Raw genomic sequence first — 17,796 nt, 5'->3', positions numbered from 1 at the left:
TGGTCTATAAGGAATAAAGAATAGAGGGAAATAAAAGAGCCTGTTCATGGAATTGTTGAATAGATGCAATTAGAAAATCTGTACAAAAGTACCTGCCCTCTGAGGCTGGCAGGGGGGGTGGTCAGTCAACCCTGAGGGCTGAGAAGCCAGGCAGACCATTAAAATGAGACGGAGGCTTGGGAACTCTGTCTCCTGCACATCCCACTGGGATGAGTGGCCATCTCATAAGAGGCCAGCAAAAGGGCAGGTGCTGATGGAAATGCCATTAGGGGAAGTCGTGGCAGGCAGGTTCAGGGGACACTACCGCTTTGAGAGCAAAATCATAACTTACCAGTTGGGTCTCTGATGAAGCCTGTCAGGGTTCAGGTCTCCCTTTGATCAATAGTGTGAATTTTCCACTTCAACCAAAGATGAGATTTCTCTGTGTTAGAAATGTTCCCTTTTAACCCAGGAAGGGAGCTCACTTGGTACAGTGCTTGCCTAGCATACACAAAGCCTTGGGCTGTGTCTCCAGCACCACATAAACTATGTGTGATAGTGCACACCTGTAACCTCAGCAGTAAGGAGACCGAAGCAGCAGGAGATCAGGAGTTCAAGGTCATCCTTAGCTACATAGCAAGTTCCAGGCCAGCCTGGAACTAAAAAAAAAAAAATGTTCCCAGGTATCTTGCCTTGAAGCCCTGAAGTTTATTTAATGTGCAGATGGTGGCCACAAACATCCTGAGTCACTCAGCCATGAACTGGAGCCTTTGTTGGCCTGTGTCGTGCCAGAAACCTCTGGGCAGCATGGAGCCATCCCACTCCTGGACAGCTCGATGGCTTTGGAATGCTCAGCTTCTGTGTTCCAAGTCCAGGTTTGCAGATGGTCAGGGACTTGGAAAAGCCCCTGCTTTCCATAGGGTTAACCTGACACTTACACATTCAAGGTAAAATCTAGGGACTGGAGGTGTGACTCAGCAATGAAACACTTGCCTTAGCATGTGTGGGGCCTTGAGTTCCAACTCCAGCACCAGAAAGGAAAAAATTTAAAAGACAGTGTTTCACTTGAGAGCCCAGCATCTGACTTTGCACAACCCAGAGAGGTAGAAGTGCTCTGAGACTTGTCTAGGAGAAGCAGAAAAACCCTTTATATCAAGACCCCAGACCATAAAGGCCCGGAGCCCCTCCAGACAGTCATTCCTCGAGGTTTCAAATAGGAACTCCTATTGTGTCCTCTGCAGCTGGCTCATCTGTGACTGTTTCTGTAGGATATATGTAGTGACCACCATTGTCAAACCTATATCTTCCTGTGTTGGGAGCCTACGCTCACAGAGGTTGAATCACTTGCTCTGAGTCCACAGCTTCCCTGTCACTCAGGTCTCTCCCTCTCCTGCTCAGCACCTTGTAGATGTCTGTTGCCCACAGCTTCTGGAAGGGGGCTCTGCAGATACATCTGCTATAAAATACTGCTATCTCCACAGCTGACAGACCCAGACCCAGAGACAGGTTCTCACGAAAGGTTGGTGTGCTGGATAGCTTTATTTGTCCATCTGACACATCTGGGAAGAGGGAACCTCAGCTGAGGAATTTCCTCTATTGGATTGGCCTGTAGTGATGTCTGTGAGGCATTTTCTTGATTGTTGAATGATATGGGAGGGCCCAGCCCACTGTGGGTGGTTCCACCCCTGGGCAGGTGGTCCTGGGTTGTATAAGAAAGCAGGCTGAGCACAGGCCAGGGGAGCAAGTCAGTAAGCAGCGTTTCTCTATGGCCTGTGCTTCAGCTCCTGCCTCCAAGTTCCTGCCTTGAGTTTCTTCCCTGGTTTTCCTCAATGATGAACTGCGATCAGATGTGTAAGCCAAATAAGCAATTTCCTCCCCAAGTTGTTTTTGGTCCGAGTGCTTTGCCATCACAATAGAAAGCAAACTAGGACGTCAGGGACTGTATTGGCTTCTTACCGCTGCAACAAAACACCTTGCAAATCAATTTAAGGAAGAGTTTATTTGTCTCACAGTTGGAAGACACAGTCCACCACAGAAGGTTAGGACAAGCATGAGGCCGTTGGTCACATGGGATCCACAGTCAGGAAATAGAGAGAGATGAACGCTGGTGCTCAGTTCACTTTCCCCTTTTTATTCAGTCTGGGACCCCAGCCCATGGAATGGTGCCACCTACATTTAGGCTGGGTATTCGCATCTCCATTAACCTAAACTAAAAACTCCCTTCCAGGCACACCCAAAGCTTTTCCCCTAAATAATTCTAGATCCCATCAAGTTAACAGTATTATCATAGGGACAATGACTTTCTTCTAGCCCAGGCTCATCTTTATGACCTGCAGACTCACAGCTGGGATAGCAGCTCCTTGGGCAAGACCTGTCCAATCCCTCCCAGCCTCAGTTTCCCCATATATGCATGAGCAGGCCAATTGTGATAGACTCCCAGGTATCTTCCTGAGTGGCTGAGTCTGTGGTGGTAGGGAGAGCCTCTCCTACTTGTAGAAAGGAGGGGAAATAAAATCAAAGAAAAAAACTTGATGGGACCTAGTTCTTCATGGCTTGGAGGCATATCATATTTTAACTGCAGCAGGCTGGAGGTCAGCCTATCTGCTTGATACTCAGATATGCTGGGGCCCCAAGGCTGCCTGCTAGTGGTTCAGCAGGTCAAGACCAACTGCCTTTGAACCTAAGGAACCACAGACTGTCTGTGAAAGACTCCAGGAGACACCAGCCTGGACCTTGGGAAAGTCTTTTCACCTGGCTTAGTCTCTGCTCTCATCTCTACTCCGTCACTTGAGGACTGCAGAAGAGATGAGAATATTGGAAAAGCAGTGGAAGACTTGGAGCCAAAGAGTCCCAAGTTCATGTCCAAAGGCACCATGGCTGGGACCTCTAGATGGTCTTAAGGGACCATCCTGCCTGTTCCCCCACCCTCAGCACCCACAGTCCAATCGCCCTGTGTATCTGACCTTGCTGTTTGCAAACTTAGCAGAGTAGAAACCTCCTAGTAGTGTGGAGCCCAGTTTCAGTATATTCCCTCTCTCCCAAGGCCTCTGATGGCCAAGCCTAGCCCGCTTCCCCCATCTTCCTGAAGTGGGGGCAAAAGAGGCAGAAAGCACACCACTTCAAAACCACCTGGGCCCATCAAAGTCGGTGGTGCTATGTCTTCTCTTAAGCCCTGGAGTTTGTTGGCTTGCCAGGCATGCTCAATCTGAGGCCCATAGGTGCATGTAGCCCAGGATAGCTATAAATGTGGCCCAGCACAGAGTCATAACCTTACTTAAAATATAAGGGGTTTTTTGTTGTTTTTTTGGTTTTTTGCAACTTGAGTGGGTAGTTCTTGAGCCTAAACTTTGTACATGACAACCCTGTATTGCCCTATCAAAAGGTTAGACACACCTGACTAATGGTTATTTGAAACAAATAAGGAGAGGACTGAGGCCACCTTACCCATCATACTCTCTTCTACCTTCTCTCGGTCAACATCCCCAGGGCATGCTGGGAAAGGGACACGGCTAGATAAGAGCCTGGCTGCTCAGAGGTGAGCTCCCTCCTGTTAAGAGATGAAGCAGAAGGGGCAGATGGCTGGGTGGGGGTGGTGGGAACAAAAGCAGTGAGGTTGGGAATGGGGAGGGGGTGGCAGGGTGGCCCCAGATGCCATCTGGCTTAGCTACTTGAGTGCTGGTGATGCCTTCACTTGGGTGAGGGAAGCAATTGGAAGGCGAGTTTGGGTTTGGGTGTGTGGCCTCCCTTGAGTTGCGCAACGGAGTGTGAACAGAATAAAGGGTAGACCCACTGGCCATGTGTGTGAATCCCACAAAAGTCTCCAGAACCTCCTGGGGCTAGCCCTGGAGTGTGTCCCCAAGCAGCCTCCTCCTTCTTCTCCACCTGGACCCTTTCAGCTAGGAGTCACAGCCAGTCTGGAAAGCGGGCAGCCCACAGGCCCAGCATGCTCAGGGATGTCCCAGCTCGGGGCTACTGGGAGCTTTGTAGGAAGGCCCCCAGAGGCAGGGCATCCCACCCTGCCTGCCCAGTTAACTCTGTTGCATCCCTCTCCAGTGGGCCTGCTGCCGAACCATGCCACCCAGGAGAACCACCCAGACAAATGCATTTGTTCAGCCACCTCAATAAAAGCAAATCTGGCCTAAGTTAACACAGACAGAGAATTTTATACTTGTGCCTAGTGATGACCGTCAGAATGCCACGGCGCTGGTTTTTTATTTCCCATTTGGGCCTCCTTTCCTGCCATGCCCCACAGCTCGGCCTACTATGGCCTGGCAAGGGCCCCAAGGTTCTATGGGTAAAAATTGGGTATTCTCCCTCCACAAGCTGAAGAGCATGGTACCAGCAGGCTGATGGAGATCTTATCCCCACATGTTTGTACTCCCTAAAAACAAATGCATCCACAGAGGCTAGAAGGCCGCCAAGGACGCTGAGAGTTCCCCCCAAACACTGGAGCTTAGTTATTCTGCGTGGCTGGTTCACAAGGTTCCCAGATGTCACCAGTCCCACAATGGACACGTAGGAGATAAAGATGAGTGTTGGGCCTCAGTGCGCCTCAGATAGTGAGATATGCACTTGGAGATGTCTAGGAGTCAGTTGGCCAGGAAATGGGTGCAGATACCACAGGCATGGGCCTTGACACACCCCATCAGCTGTGACTCCTATGCAGATGCAAGCAGCCATTTGTTTGGGGGTGCTAGAAGCTTCTTCTTTCCCAGGTTGATGGTTCCTGGGCGATTCCAGCACAAGCTCCAAATTCAAAACCTGTGTCCAGGAAATTAGTGTTGATCTTTATGGTGCTGGCTTTGTCATTTTGTTTAGGGGATACTACAGAGCGTTTCTCCGGGGCTTTTGTAAGAAAACTTCTGCCCTCAGCCTTATCTTCCTCCTAAGTCTGAAGTTTGTCAGCTGCAAACTCTCCTGTTTCAAGTGTCCGGGGAGTAATCTTGGCTGAGGGAGAGCCTATGAATGAATATAAATGAATAAATGGCTTTAATCCCAGCACTCAGGAAGCAGAGGCAGGCGGATCTCTGTGAGTTCAAGGCCAGCGTGGTCTACATAGTGAGTTCCGGGACAGCTGGGTCTACAGGAAGACCCTGTCTCAAAAAGAAAAAAAGAACAGATGGATGGGGACGGCATTGTGGAGGAGGGCCTGGAAGAGCGAGGGCAGAGAGAGGCAGAAGGAAGAGGGGTCTCCCCACCATCCCTCTTCCACTAGCCTCGGGGAGGCTGCTCCCAGAGTGCTCTGTGGGTGGGGGCAAGTGGGCTCGACCAACTCTGCTGGCATTGGAAAGCAGGCATCCAGAGGCCATGCACAAACCCACTGGCTTCCGTTCTCAATGAATCCATCCTTGTTTTCCTGTCTAGGTCCCCCAGGAAGGCGAGGCAAACCTGGACGAAGAGGCGACCCTGGTGAGTCCCAAATTTTCTTAGTTCCTAAGCCTAGGCTGAGGGAGATAACATGGGCTCCAGACCTGGCTGGAGGTGCCACACACATACTTCTTTGTCCTTGTCCTGGTCCTGGTCCGGGTCCTGGGTCAGGTCTTCCCTCTTAAACACCAGTTACTGTCTTTGGAGGTCACTGTGCCCAGTATTGTCATTTCTTAGTTTCTTGACATCCATAATTCCCAAACTAGCCCCTCTGTGTCCTCAGCCTTTCCCTGAATCTTTCAGCCCTAGAAACTCAATTCTTGGTCAACCATTCTGAAATAGCTCCCCTTTAGGGCAGGAGGCAGAGACTGTGCCAGTCCCTGTTCTCTCTCCTGGGACCTTCCACACAATACAACAGTTCCCCGTATGTCCCAGCCCCTCCCCAGACCTGGCCTCTCCTGCCTTTGGCAGAGCCATCAGGACAAGGATTCATCACCTTCCTCCAAGGGAACCCCAGGCTCCCCTGTCCCCACTGACACTTCCTTCCCATCACCTCCATTTCACCCACGATGACCTCACTCTGCACAGTCCCCCATAGCCTTTCCCCTTCCCTGACTCTCAGCCACTGTTCCCTAAGCGGCCTCTACCCCAGCTCCTGTGCCTGTCACATCTGTGACATCATTGACATCATCTAGGCCAAAGTAGCTATTGATGATATGGCTTCAACATGACACATTGCAATGTATCTTCCTTCTTCTTTCCTTCCCTTCCTCCCTCCTTCCTTATTTATTTACCAGTAAGAAAAAAAAAGTCAGCTGGAAGCCTAATAAGTATACATCCCTCTTCCTGTTCATTTGTACTGGTCTGGGAGCAGAGATGCTACAGGTGGAGCTAATAATCTCAGATCAACTGAATGAATTTAAGGTGGCTACATGCGTAAGAGAAGTGATCAGAGCTAGGGGTGAAATTGATGCAAAACTTGCAAGTTAGATGAAGCATTTGCTGCCTGAGGACTATAGAATTCTGTTTTTAAATGTGATCGATGATTATAGACATCTTGGAATTCGTTCTCCCTGGATATCTGGTGCTGCTTCAAGAGCATGCTTCCTAGGTATATGTTCTCTGAGTTAATGATCCCCTGAGAGTGCTCATAAATTACCAACAGAGAACAAAACTGCTTGCTCTTCACTGTCTTTGTCTTTCTTGAAACTCACCGCTAGCCCCTCCTCCACCCTGGTTATTTCTGGCTCCATCCCAAGCCAACTCTCCCCACCACACACACATCTCTGACTCTCTGGCTCCTCTATTAGATCCTGCTAACCTCTTAAATGAGCCCTTGACCCTCACTTCCCTTTCCCCACAGCATCCCACTCCTGTGACTCCAGCTTCCCCGAGACACTGACAGCATCTCCCTCCCATCTTGGGCCCTGGAGATTAGACATTGCCCCTCTCAACCCAGCATGGTCCCACCTCCTCGCCTCCACTTCCCCATCGAAAGGAGGAGATGCCAGTCACTTGCTCCCTGTATAGACACCTGGCAGTGTCCTTGACCCTCCCTTTCCCCACACCAAGTCCCTTCCATCTCTCAGGTCTGTGTTGCCTTCTCTGTCCTCATGACCACAGTCTCTTGCTCTCACTGCCCACCCTGTCCCCTACACACAGCCTCACCCTGGATGTCCAGGGCCTTGTCACCTCTGAGCCTTCACTCTGACCTCTTCCCCTACCCCAGATGTTTCTTCCTCCACTTGGACTCTTACCGCAAGTCCATTTCACGTCAACTTCCAAATCAAACTCTGGTAACTCCCCTAGAAAGCCTTCTACGACCCCATGAATAAGGCCACCCCCAAGTCTCCAGTATCTGGCATGTAAGTAGATGGAACAGTGAGTGGATACTTATCCCTTAAACCAATTCATAGGTAGGGCATGGTGGCAAGGAACCACAGGGCCAGGGGATTCATGGCCGAGAGGAACCTCCGGCTAACTGGAAAGCCAGGACAGGTTCAATGGACACTTGCCTGGGCCTGGGCTTCTCATGCTCGTACAGAAGCCTCCCTGTGAGCTCCCAGAGTTCACTGGGAGCAAACACCCTTACGTTTCTCTTTGTGCCTGACTTCCAAAAACTGACAGCCGTTTTATGTTGAAGTGCAGGAGCTCCCTTTATTCTGAATGATGTGTGTAATCGCCCCCTGCGTCTACACCCTGCCAGATGCACACTTCATCTTTCAGTTCTTAGTTTCTACCCTTGTGAAAGATTTCATTGCCTTCTGTTGTACACTTGCTGACATCCTTCCTGGAAGGAGATGAGGAATACAGTCACATTTTTAAGGATAAAATAGAATATAACTCAGTTCACTCCAAAACCCATTAGAGCGGCTGAGGAGATGACTTAATCAGTAAAGTGCTTGCTGCACAAGCCTGAGGACCAGAGTTTGATCCCCAGAACCCACAGAAAAACCTGAGCATGGTTGTGTACACTTACAATTCCAACACTTGGGAGTCAGAGACAGGCAGATCCCTGGGACTCTCTGACCACTAGATGAACCAGTGACCTCCAGGCCAGGGAGAGACCCTGTTTCAAAAAGCAATATGGGTTAGAGAGATAGCTCAGCAGTTAACAGCACTTGTTACTCTTTCAGAGGACCCATGTTCAGTTTCTAGGACCCATCACCTGTAAGTCCAGTTCCAGAGGATCTGACTCCCTCTTCTGACCTCCACAGGCACTGAACAACACAGGTGCACTTAACACATATACAGGCAATACACTCATACACATAAAATAAAAATAATAAATAAAATATTTTTAAAGACATGCCATGCCCAACAGGAGTTGGGTGTGGTTGGACACAAAATCCCAGCACTGGGGAGGCTGAGAGAGAACTTCTGTGCCATTCATTGCTCTAGGGGTAGCATGTAAATGCACTGTTGTAATCGTGGAATCAGCACTGAGGCATTTTCATTGTCGTCCAACTTAAGAAACTTAAAAAGGGGAATAAGGGGAATATGTTTGCCTAGAAAAAGCCTAGGCTGGAATTTCCTTGATCAGTGATTTGTTGTTTGCTTGGGCACACTTTCTTAGAATCTAATTTTGATTTTTATCTCAAGAAATATCAGCCTATAGTTGGGCGTGTTAGCACTCAGAAAGCTGAGGCAGGAGCCTGAAGACAAAGCAAGAGGTCAGAGAGGGTGGGAGGGGAAGAAAAAGGGAAGGAGGGGGGGAAAGGGAGGAGGGAGGGAGGGAGGAAGGGAGGAGGGAGAGAGGGAGGGAGGGAGGCGGAATTAGCAATAACAAAAGTGGCCAAGGGGAGGGAAGCTCACATCGATGCTTACCAGGTAGAGGCAGATCAGAACCATTGGCTGCATGACCTCGCCCCATAGGAAGGGCTGTCATCCAAAGAACTAAAGATAACAAGTGCTGATACAGATGTGGAGAAAAGGGACCTCTGCCCACTGTTAGTGGAATTGCTGTTGTGGAAATCAGTATGGAATTTCCTCAAAGTTAAAAATCAATCTACCCATAGGATCCAACTCTACCACCCCTAGGTATCTATTTGAGGAAATGAAGCCACTGTGAGTGACAGACATCTGTGTTCCTCTGTTCACCACTTTTCATAGCAGCTGAGAAGTATAGACAACCCAGATTCCATCCACAGATGAGTGGAATAAAATACAGTTTGTATGCAACATGGAACCGTACTTACCCTTTAAAAAAAAATAATGAAATTCTGTCAGTTCCAGAAAATGGATGGAACTGGAGGACATTATGCTAAGTGAAATAAGTCAGGCACAGTAAGACAAGGATGGATCACGTGATCTCACCCATATGGAATCTAAAATGTGATCTCAGGCCTGGAGAAACAGCTCAGCAGTTAAGAGCACTGGCTGCTCTTGCAGAGGACACGAGTTCAGTTCCACCACCTAGTGGCTAACAGCCATCTGTAACTCCAGTTCCAAGGGATCCAACACCCTCTTCTGGTCTCTAGGAGCATTGTACACACATAGTGCACTTACATACCTGCAGGCAAAACACTCATACACATAAAGTAAAAATAAATCAAAAAAGGTTTAATAAATAAAAAGTGATATAGAACTTGAGAAGATGGGGGTGACCAGAGCTTGGGGGCGGGGAGCAAAGAGGAAAGGGAGATGCTGAACACAGGTACCAAATAACAGTTAACTGTAAGCAAGAAGTTCTGGTCCCACCCCCAAGTGACCATACATACCAATGTACTGTGTATTTCAAAAACAAAAAACTAGGAGGCGGCACGTTGAAAGTTTTCATCATAGCCAGGCGTGGTAGCACACACCTTTAGTCCCAGCACTCAGGAGGCAGAGGCAAGAGGATCTCTGTGAGTTCAAGGCTAGCATGGTCTACATAGTGAGTTCCTAGGTAAGGCTACAGGGAGACCCTGTCCCAAAAAGACCAAAAAGAAAAAAAGAAGAAAGAAAAGAAAGTTTCCATCATAAAAAAAAATGATAACTATTTGGAGTAATTTTAGTAATTTTAACCTGATTTAACCTAATTTAAACATTATGTAATATATATACATGTAATGAAACATTACCTGGTTCCCCATTAATACGCATTTTTATGTTTTTATGTATCTATGTTTTTGTTTAAAATAATTTAAAGAATTTGACAAGGACAAAAAAACTGAGGCTTTGAAAAAAAGTACTTTAGCCTTAATGAAATAACCACATGGTTTTAATTTTTGCATTGTTCCAAATTATATGGAAGATTTGTGTTGAATATAGGATAATATGTCCAGGCATTGACTAATATATGTGAATAGATGAATCAAATTAAATAACACACATAATTATACTTCGACCAAATTAAATAATTAATGTAGTTATATTTCAATAATTAAGGTTACTAATAACTCATTAGTAAATATTTTGTCAAATGAAGGGCCTCAAGAAAATAATAAAAAATGTAACAGATGGCAGTTGAACAGTAACAAGAGAAAAGAAAAGCCATTAGAATTTTGATCCTAGCTTACAATAAAGACAAACAAGTGGGCTGGTGAGAAGATTCCGTCAATAAAGCATTTGCTGCTTAAATGAGGACCTGAGTTGGATTCCCAACACCCACATAAAAAGCTGGACATGGTAGCCCACACTTGCAATCCCAGAACTGGGAGGCAGAGACTAGCAGATCCCTGGGGCTCCCTCACCAGTCATCCTGGCTGAATGGATAAGCGCCAGGCCAGTGAGAGACCCTGTCTCAAAAAACAAGTTGGACTGTGCATGAGGAAGAACAACACCCAAGGTTGACTGCTGACCTCCATGCACACCTGAACACACACACACACACACACACACACACACACACACAGGAATGCACTGGGCTCCAGCTCTGTACTGAGTCCTTCAAAATCTTGCATCTCACGTGATCCTCAGAGGACTGCAAGATGAGCATAGGTTTCTACCCCCATTTTGCAGAGGCAGAAGCTGAGGTTACAAGGGGAACACCGTCTTGCCTAAGGTTGGCCTCTAGACTAAGAGGTTGGCAGCCCCTTCCTATATGCAGCCGTCCACTGAGCATCCTGATTCTTCCTAGCAGAGCTGGTAAGAGCCACACAAAGCGGATATTCCTCTCTGGTTGGCTCTGGCTGAGTGTGGTGTTGACTTCTAGATGGTTCCACACACAAGCTCATCTTGGCGTTGTATGAAGCAGGCCTTTTCCTGTGCCCCTGAGAGGAAAGCTGCTTTGGTGTGCTGCATATCATCTACCTGAAATGATTTCCTTTTTTAAATATATTTTATTTGTTATTTTTATTTTATGTGTATGAGTGTATTGCCTGCATGTATGTGAGTGCACCCATGTCATGCAATGCCACAGAGATAGGAAGAGGGCTTCAGATTCCCCTGGAACTAGAATTAAGGACAGTTCATAGCTGCCATGTGGGTGCTGGGAATTGAACCCAGGTCCTCAACAAAAGCAGTCAGTGCTCTTAACTACTGAGCCATCTCTCCAGCCCCTGATTCCTTTTTTAATTCTTTAATTGTTATTTTATGTGTATGAGTGTTTTGCTTGCATGTATATAAGTGTACCACATGTGTGCAATGCCCACAGAGGCCAGAAAAAGGTGTCAGATCCCCTGGGACTGGAGTTATAGATGGTTGCTAGCTGATATGTGGGTGCTGGAAACCAAACCCCGATCCTCTGGAAGAACAGCAAGTGTTCTTAACTGCTGAGCCTTCTCTCTAGCCCTGGAATGCTTTCTGCAGTAGCTCGCTGCCCATGGGACCAGTTCCTTAGTCTCTCCCTGCAGAGGCCTTCCCTGGACAATATTCCCCTGGTTCTGCAGTTTTTGTTCAACCATCTGAAACAGAATGGAGATCTCACCTCCTGACTGGGGAAGCCCCACATGGTCCTTCCCCTCTGGGGTCCTCATCCTCTCCAGGAACCTTAGGCAGAATTCTCCTCCAGAAGTCTTCCCCAAAGACTCATCACTCACTCCCCACTGGCTTCCAAGCCCAGATGCCTCCTGCTGCCCCAGCACTCTTCACACCCGCTCTGCTCATCTGTTCTGCAAGTGTGCGCTGTCTCTCCACCAAAGTCAATTCTCCTCAGGGTGGAGACACTCAGAATTGGTCTATAAATGACTCTTGCAGAAAGGAGGAAGAAAGAGATGGAACAAAGCCATCATCAGATGCCTGGCTGAGACCCGTCTAGCATACAGAGTGCTCACTGTGGCTCTGCAGCCACCAGCCTTGGACCAAGGTATCAGGGCTACAAGTTTCCTTTCTAAATCCGCCCCGGAAGCTCTTTGTAAGGATCCACTGGAGGAAGTTCATCTGGAATGGTGAAGGGAAGACCTCTGAAAACCGCCTCTGTAAAAAATCTATCCAAAGACTGTGGCTGTTTGATGCTCTCAGAACCCTGGAATTCATAAAGGGCTGGCAGCCATCCAAGAAATTATTTTTTAGAAAAATGTCTTGGAGCTAGAGATGGCTCAGTGGTTAAAAGTGGGTGCTGTTCTTGCAGTAGATCCGACTTCAGTTCCCATCGCCCATGTCAGGAGGCTCACAACTGCCTGTAATTCAAGCTCCAGGGGATCTGATGCCATCTTCTAGCCTCTATGGGCACTGAACTCATGTGCGCACACACGTAGACACATAATTTAAAACAGCAAAATAAACCTTTTTTAAAGGGGGAGGATGTGGCCATAGAGTTTGGCTTAGTGGACAAAAGCACTTGCTGCACAAACATGAGGACCTGAGTTCGAATTCCAACACCCACGCACAAAGCTGGGTATGGCCTCGGGGGACAGTGATAAGAGGACCACTAAGACTTACGGGCCCCAAGCCTAGATTCAGGATCAGTGAAAGGAATGTCTCAAAGGAATAATGTGGAGAGATACAGAGCAGGACACCAACATCCTCCTCTGGCCTCTGTGTGAGCACACACATACGTGGCTGAGTTCGAATTCCAACACCCACGCACAAAGCTGGGTATGGCCTCGGGGGACAGTGATAAGAGGACCACTAAGACTTACGGGCCCCAAGCCTAGATTCAGGATCAGTGAAAGGAATGTCTCAAAGGAATAATGTGGAGAGATACAGAGCAGGACACCAACATCCTCCTCTGGCCTCTGTGTGAGCACACACATACGTGGGTATATACTACACACATGCACCATACACACACACACACACACACACACACACACAACAGTGAGAGGGGAGTAGTCAATTGTAACTGTCCCCAAGAAACCCAAAATGGACCTACTAGACAAAAACATCATACTGGTATTAGAAGTATATTCAAAGAACTAAAGGAAACTACATCTAAATAATTAAAGGGCACCAAGGTCAATGGCTTAGTCATAAATATGGGGACCAGCGTTCATATCCCCAGATCCATGTAAAAAGCTGGGCTCGACGGCATGCACCTATAACCCCAGAGATGGAGAGATGAGAGGTGGAAACGGGCAGATCCGTATAATCTTGTGACTCAGCTAGCCTGGCCTGATGGCAAAATTCCAAACCAATGAGAGAATCTGTCTCAAACAAAAGGTGGAAGGCACCTAAGGACTGGCACCCAACAGTGTCCTCTGACGCCACATAAGCACCATGCACGAACATGCCCACACAGAAAGTACTATAACTTCAGTGGGTATAGTGACATACACCTGTAATCCCAGCACCCAGGAGGCTGAGGTAGGAGGATCTTGAGTTGGAGGCCAGCCTGGGTTATATAGCAAGATCCTGTCTGGAAAGGAAGGCAAGAAAAGAGAAGGGGTGGGGAGTGGAGGGAAGGGACAAGACCTCACATCAGTGACAACTCTGTCGATGGGCTTAAGTAAATAAATAATGGGCTTAAATAAACATCAGTTTTATAGCAATGTTAATACAAAGAAGGACATGGAGAACCTAACTGCGTTGGAGCAAACTATTTCTATACTATTGGAAGTAAATAATCCAAAGTACATTTTTTAAATCAAGCTATTAACTGTAATCCCCAGGGAAAATGACCACTAGAAAAACAACAAAAATGTAGTAAAAGAAACAAGGCAATTAAAGTGATATGCTAGAAAATGTCTATTTAACAAGATGGAAACATCAATGAGGTGATAGAGGAACAAGAAAGATGTGTGTGACATTAAATAGCCAACTGGCAGACATTAAGCACAATTACATTGCATATAAGTGGATTAAATACTCCAACTAAACAGAGCTTGATAGAACTGGTCAAAAATAAATAAAAAGCATGACCCAAAAGATTTTCAGCATCAGTAACCATTATGGAAAAGCACATCGAACCCATGGTGAGATACTCCCTCACACCCACTGTCATGTTGCTAGGAAGAAGGAAGTTGGCAGGAAGGAGAGGAAGGAGATGGGGAGGAGAGCAGAGTGGTAGCAGCAGAGGAACAGAAAAGAAATCTTCAACATGTTAGTAGGAAGCCAGGTGTGGTGGCACATGTCTTTAATCCCAGCACTCAGGAGGCAGAAGCAGACAGATCTCTGTAAGTTCAAAGACAGCCTGGTCTACATAGTGAGTTTCAGGACAGCTGGGGCTATACAGAGAGACCCTGTCTCAAGACCAGAAAAAAAAAAAAAAAGCATTATTCACAATAGTCAAAAGGTAGAAGCAGCCCCAGTATTCAAGGGGATACCCAAACGTGGGAGCATGCATATAACAGAATAATAGATCAGCATTCAGCCGTAAGGAGGAAGGGCCTGCCAAAGCTGATGCATGCTGCCACTTGAATGAACATGGAGAAGGCGCTGTGTTAAAATAAGCCCGTTACAAGCCTGCAACACTGTGATTTCACTTACTGTAAGGAAGTCACAACAGTCAAGACAGTGAGACATGACAGTGTAGGACAGTGAGAGGAGACGTGAGCTGGGGTTTAGTGGCAAGGGTTTCACTTTTGCAATATGAAAAAGTTCTGGAAAATAAACTGCACCTAAATGGATAGGATGCTAAGTTTCATATTAAGTAATTTTGCCACATTTTTAAAGTTTTTAAGTGAGGCTGGAAAGATGAGTTTGTAGTTGAGAGCACTTGCTGATCTCGTAGAGGACCCAAGTTCAGTTTCCAGCACCCACTTGGTAGCTAATGACCATCCATAACTCCAGTTCCAGGGGATCTGACACACCCTTCAGGCCTCCATGGTCACCTGCACACACCTGCACACATGTGGTGCACTTACTTACATACATGCAGGCATACACATAAAAATAAAATAAATAAATGATTTTTTTAATGTGTATGAGTGTATTGCCTGCACGTAGGTGAGGGCACCCGCATCATGCAATGCCCGTGGAGGACAGAAGAGGCCGTCAGATCCCCTGGAACTGGAGTTATGGACAGTTTTTAGCTGCTGTGTGGGTTCTGGGATTCGAACTTGGGTCTTCTGCAAGAACAACCAGTGTTCTTAACTGCTGAGCCATCTCTCCAGCCCAATAAATGGTTTTTTTAATTAATGGCTTTTGTTAAAAAGGAAGCTTTCCAAACATAGTCCACTACATACTGTCAATAAAAGACAAACTTTAGATTCAAAGCTGCAATGGGTTGAAAACAAAATGCTTGAAAAATGTATCATGGGGCTGGAGAGATGGCTCAGCAATTAAGAGTGAGTACCGCTCTTGCAGAGGACCTAAGTCCAATTCCCAGCACTCACATCTGGCAGCTCCAGCTCCAGGGGATCCAGTGCCCTCTTCCAGCCTCTGAGGGCACTGCATTCGTGTGCGCAAACCCTCATGCAGTCACACATATGCACATAACTAAAAATAAATATTTTTTAATTTGAATTTATTTTGAAATCATGAATAACACATAAAATTGCAGGTATGACTACCATTAACTGTTTTATAGTATATATTGTGTAATGCTTAAACTGAGTTAAGCATATCTCCTTGAACATTTATGATTTCTTTAGTTGGGAAACAGTTTATTCTAGATTTTATTTTTCACTTACCTTAAATTTTTTATTATTTATTGAATTTTTGAAATTTCATACACTAAAAATAAATCTTTTTTTAAAGAGTTCAAAGCCAGCCTTGGCTACGGTTGACCCTGTCTGAAAGGGATACGGAGATGGGCAAAGAGGAGGGAGAAAGAAGGACGGAGGTAAGGAGGAGGAGGGGAGGGAAGGGGGGAGGGAGAGAGGGAGGAAGGAAGGAAGAAAAAAAGAAAGGAAGGGGGGAAGGGGGAGGGAGGAAAGAAGGGTAGGTCCCAAAATTTCTGAAATGAATGTCTTAGTTTCTTTTCCTTAGTTTTTCCTTAGTTTTTCTTTTCCTTAGTTTTTCCTTAGTTTCTTTTCCTGCGTTAAGATACTCTGATAAAGGCAGCCTAAGGGAGAAACTGGCTCACAGTTTGAGGTGCTGTCCATCCTGGAAGGAAAGTCAAGACGACAGGAGCTGAGGCAGTTGGTCACATGACATCCACAATTAAGAAGTACATTGAATACACACTGCTGCTCAGATCACTTTCTCCATTTTATACAGTTGGGATCCCAGTCAGGAAATGGTGCCACCCATAGCAGGCAGATTCTCCTGCCTTAATTAATGCAGTCAAGATAATCCCCCAGGCACGCCCAGAGGCCCATCTCCCACCTGATTCTAAAATCTGTTGGGTTGACAGTTAATACCATCACAGTCATTACTCTTTATAATCCAAAAAAACTTAATGAACTCTTAAGTAGGATAAATATGTACAGATAGACCAAGATACAGCCGAGCAAAATGCTAAAAGCCAAAGAGAAAATCTTGAAAGCAGTAAGAGAAAAACTCATCCCTACAAGGGGCGTCACCAAGGCCAGTGCTCCCACCATCAGCAGAGGGAGAACATGATGTGTCCAAAGAGCTAGTGAACAAAAGTACCACCCAGCCAGGAATCTACCCAGCAGAACTACCTTTCAAAAGTGAAGGATGTGCTTGGGAGATGGCTCGGTAATAAGAATGGTAAGAGTACTTGCTATGCAGGTGTGAAGACATGAGTTCAAATCCCCAGCATCCATTTAAACCTGTGGGTGTGGTTGTACATGCATTTATAACCCCAGCATTGTTGGGGGCAGAGAGAGGAGGACCACTGGGGTTTGCTGGCTGCCCTTTTAGCTCCAGGTTCAGTGACAGACCTTGTCTCAAGGGAATTATGTGGAGAGTGATAGAGCAGGACACCCAGTGTTCTCCTCTGGCCTCCATATAAGCACACACACTTTATAAACAATCTGGAGATGATTCAAAATACACAGGAAGGAGTGCATAGCAATATACCACTTTTTAAATTTTATTTATTTATTTTTATTTTATGTGTATGAGTGTTATGCCTGTGTTATATAAGTGCACTCATGTCATGCAATGCCCATAGAGGCCAGAAGAGGATGTCAGATCCCCTGGAACTAGAGTTAAAGATGGTTGTTAGCCACCATGTGGGTACTGGGATTCAAACTCGGGTGTTCTGCAAGAGTAACCAGTGCTGTTAACCACCGAGCCATCTCTCCAACCCCCAATATGCCACTTTTAATTTATTTATTTTAATTTTATGTGTATGAGTGTTTTACCTGCATTACATAAGTGCACCACATGTATGCAGTGCCCACTTAGGCCAGAAAGCATTGAATGTCCCAGAACTGAAATTATTGATAGTTATGAGTCACCATGTGGGTGTTAGGAACCAAACTCAGGTCCTCTGCAAGAGCAGCCAGTGCTTTTAACTACTAAACCATCTCTCCAGCCCCTCTTTTCTGTAATAGACACCTGTGGATTTTGGAATCCCTGGTGGTCCTTGAAGAAGCCCCCACGCTCTGAGGGATGACTGCATGTGGATTAGATCTCAGTAAAGCTGTTGTCTTTTCTTTTTATATATATTTTTTATTATTTTTATTTTATGTGTATGTATGTACTGTCTGCGTGTAGGTAAGTGCACCCATGTTATGCAATGCCCACGGAGGTCAGAAGAGGCTGTCGGATCCCCTGGGACTGGAGTTATGGACA

At 46.4% G+C, this 17,796-nt stretch overlaps 1 protein-coding gene across 1 annotated transcript in view; it reads left to right on the top strand.

Annotated features, from left to right (window-relative positions):
- Col23a1 (collagen type XXIII alpha 1 chain) overlaps positions 1-17,796 on the top strand; it is a gene marked incomplete at its 5' end in the record, with an annotated part of 364,233 nt that overhangs the window by 277,480 nt on the left and 68,957 nt on the right. Inside the window, one exon of the mRNA XM_008833774.2 lies at positions 5,344-5,388. Coding sequence (XP_008831996.1) covers positions 5,344-5,388 — 45 coding nt within the window. The remainder of the gene's footprint in view (positions 1-5,343; positions 5,389-17,796) is intronic.

Source organism: Nannospalax galili, unplaced genomic scaffold (assembly GCF_000622305.1).
Source record: "Nannospalax galili isolate Female #2095 unplaced genomic scaffold, S.galili_v1.0 scaffold1877, whole genome shotgun sequence".
In the NCBI taxonomy this organism is placed as follows: domain Eukaryota; kingdom Metazoa; phylum Chordata; class Mammalia; order Rodentia; family Spalacidae; genus Nannospalax; species Nannospalax galili.
The sequence above is the reverse complement of the archived record's forward strand: the minus strand, read 5'-3'. Positions and strand labels throughout refer to the sequence as shown.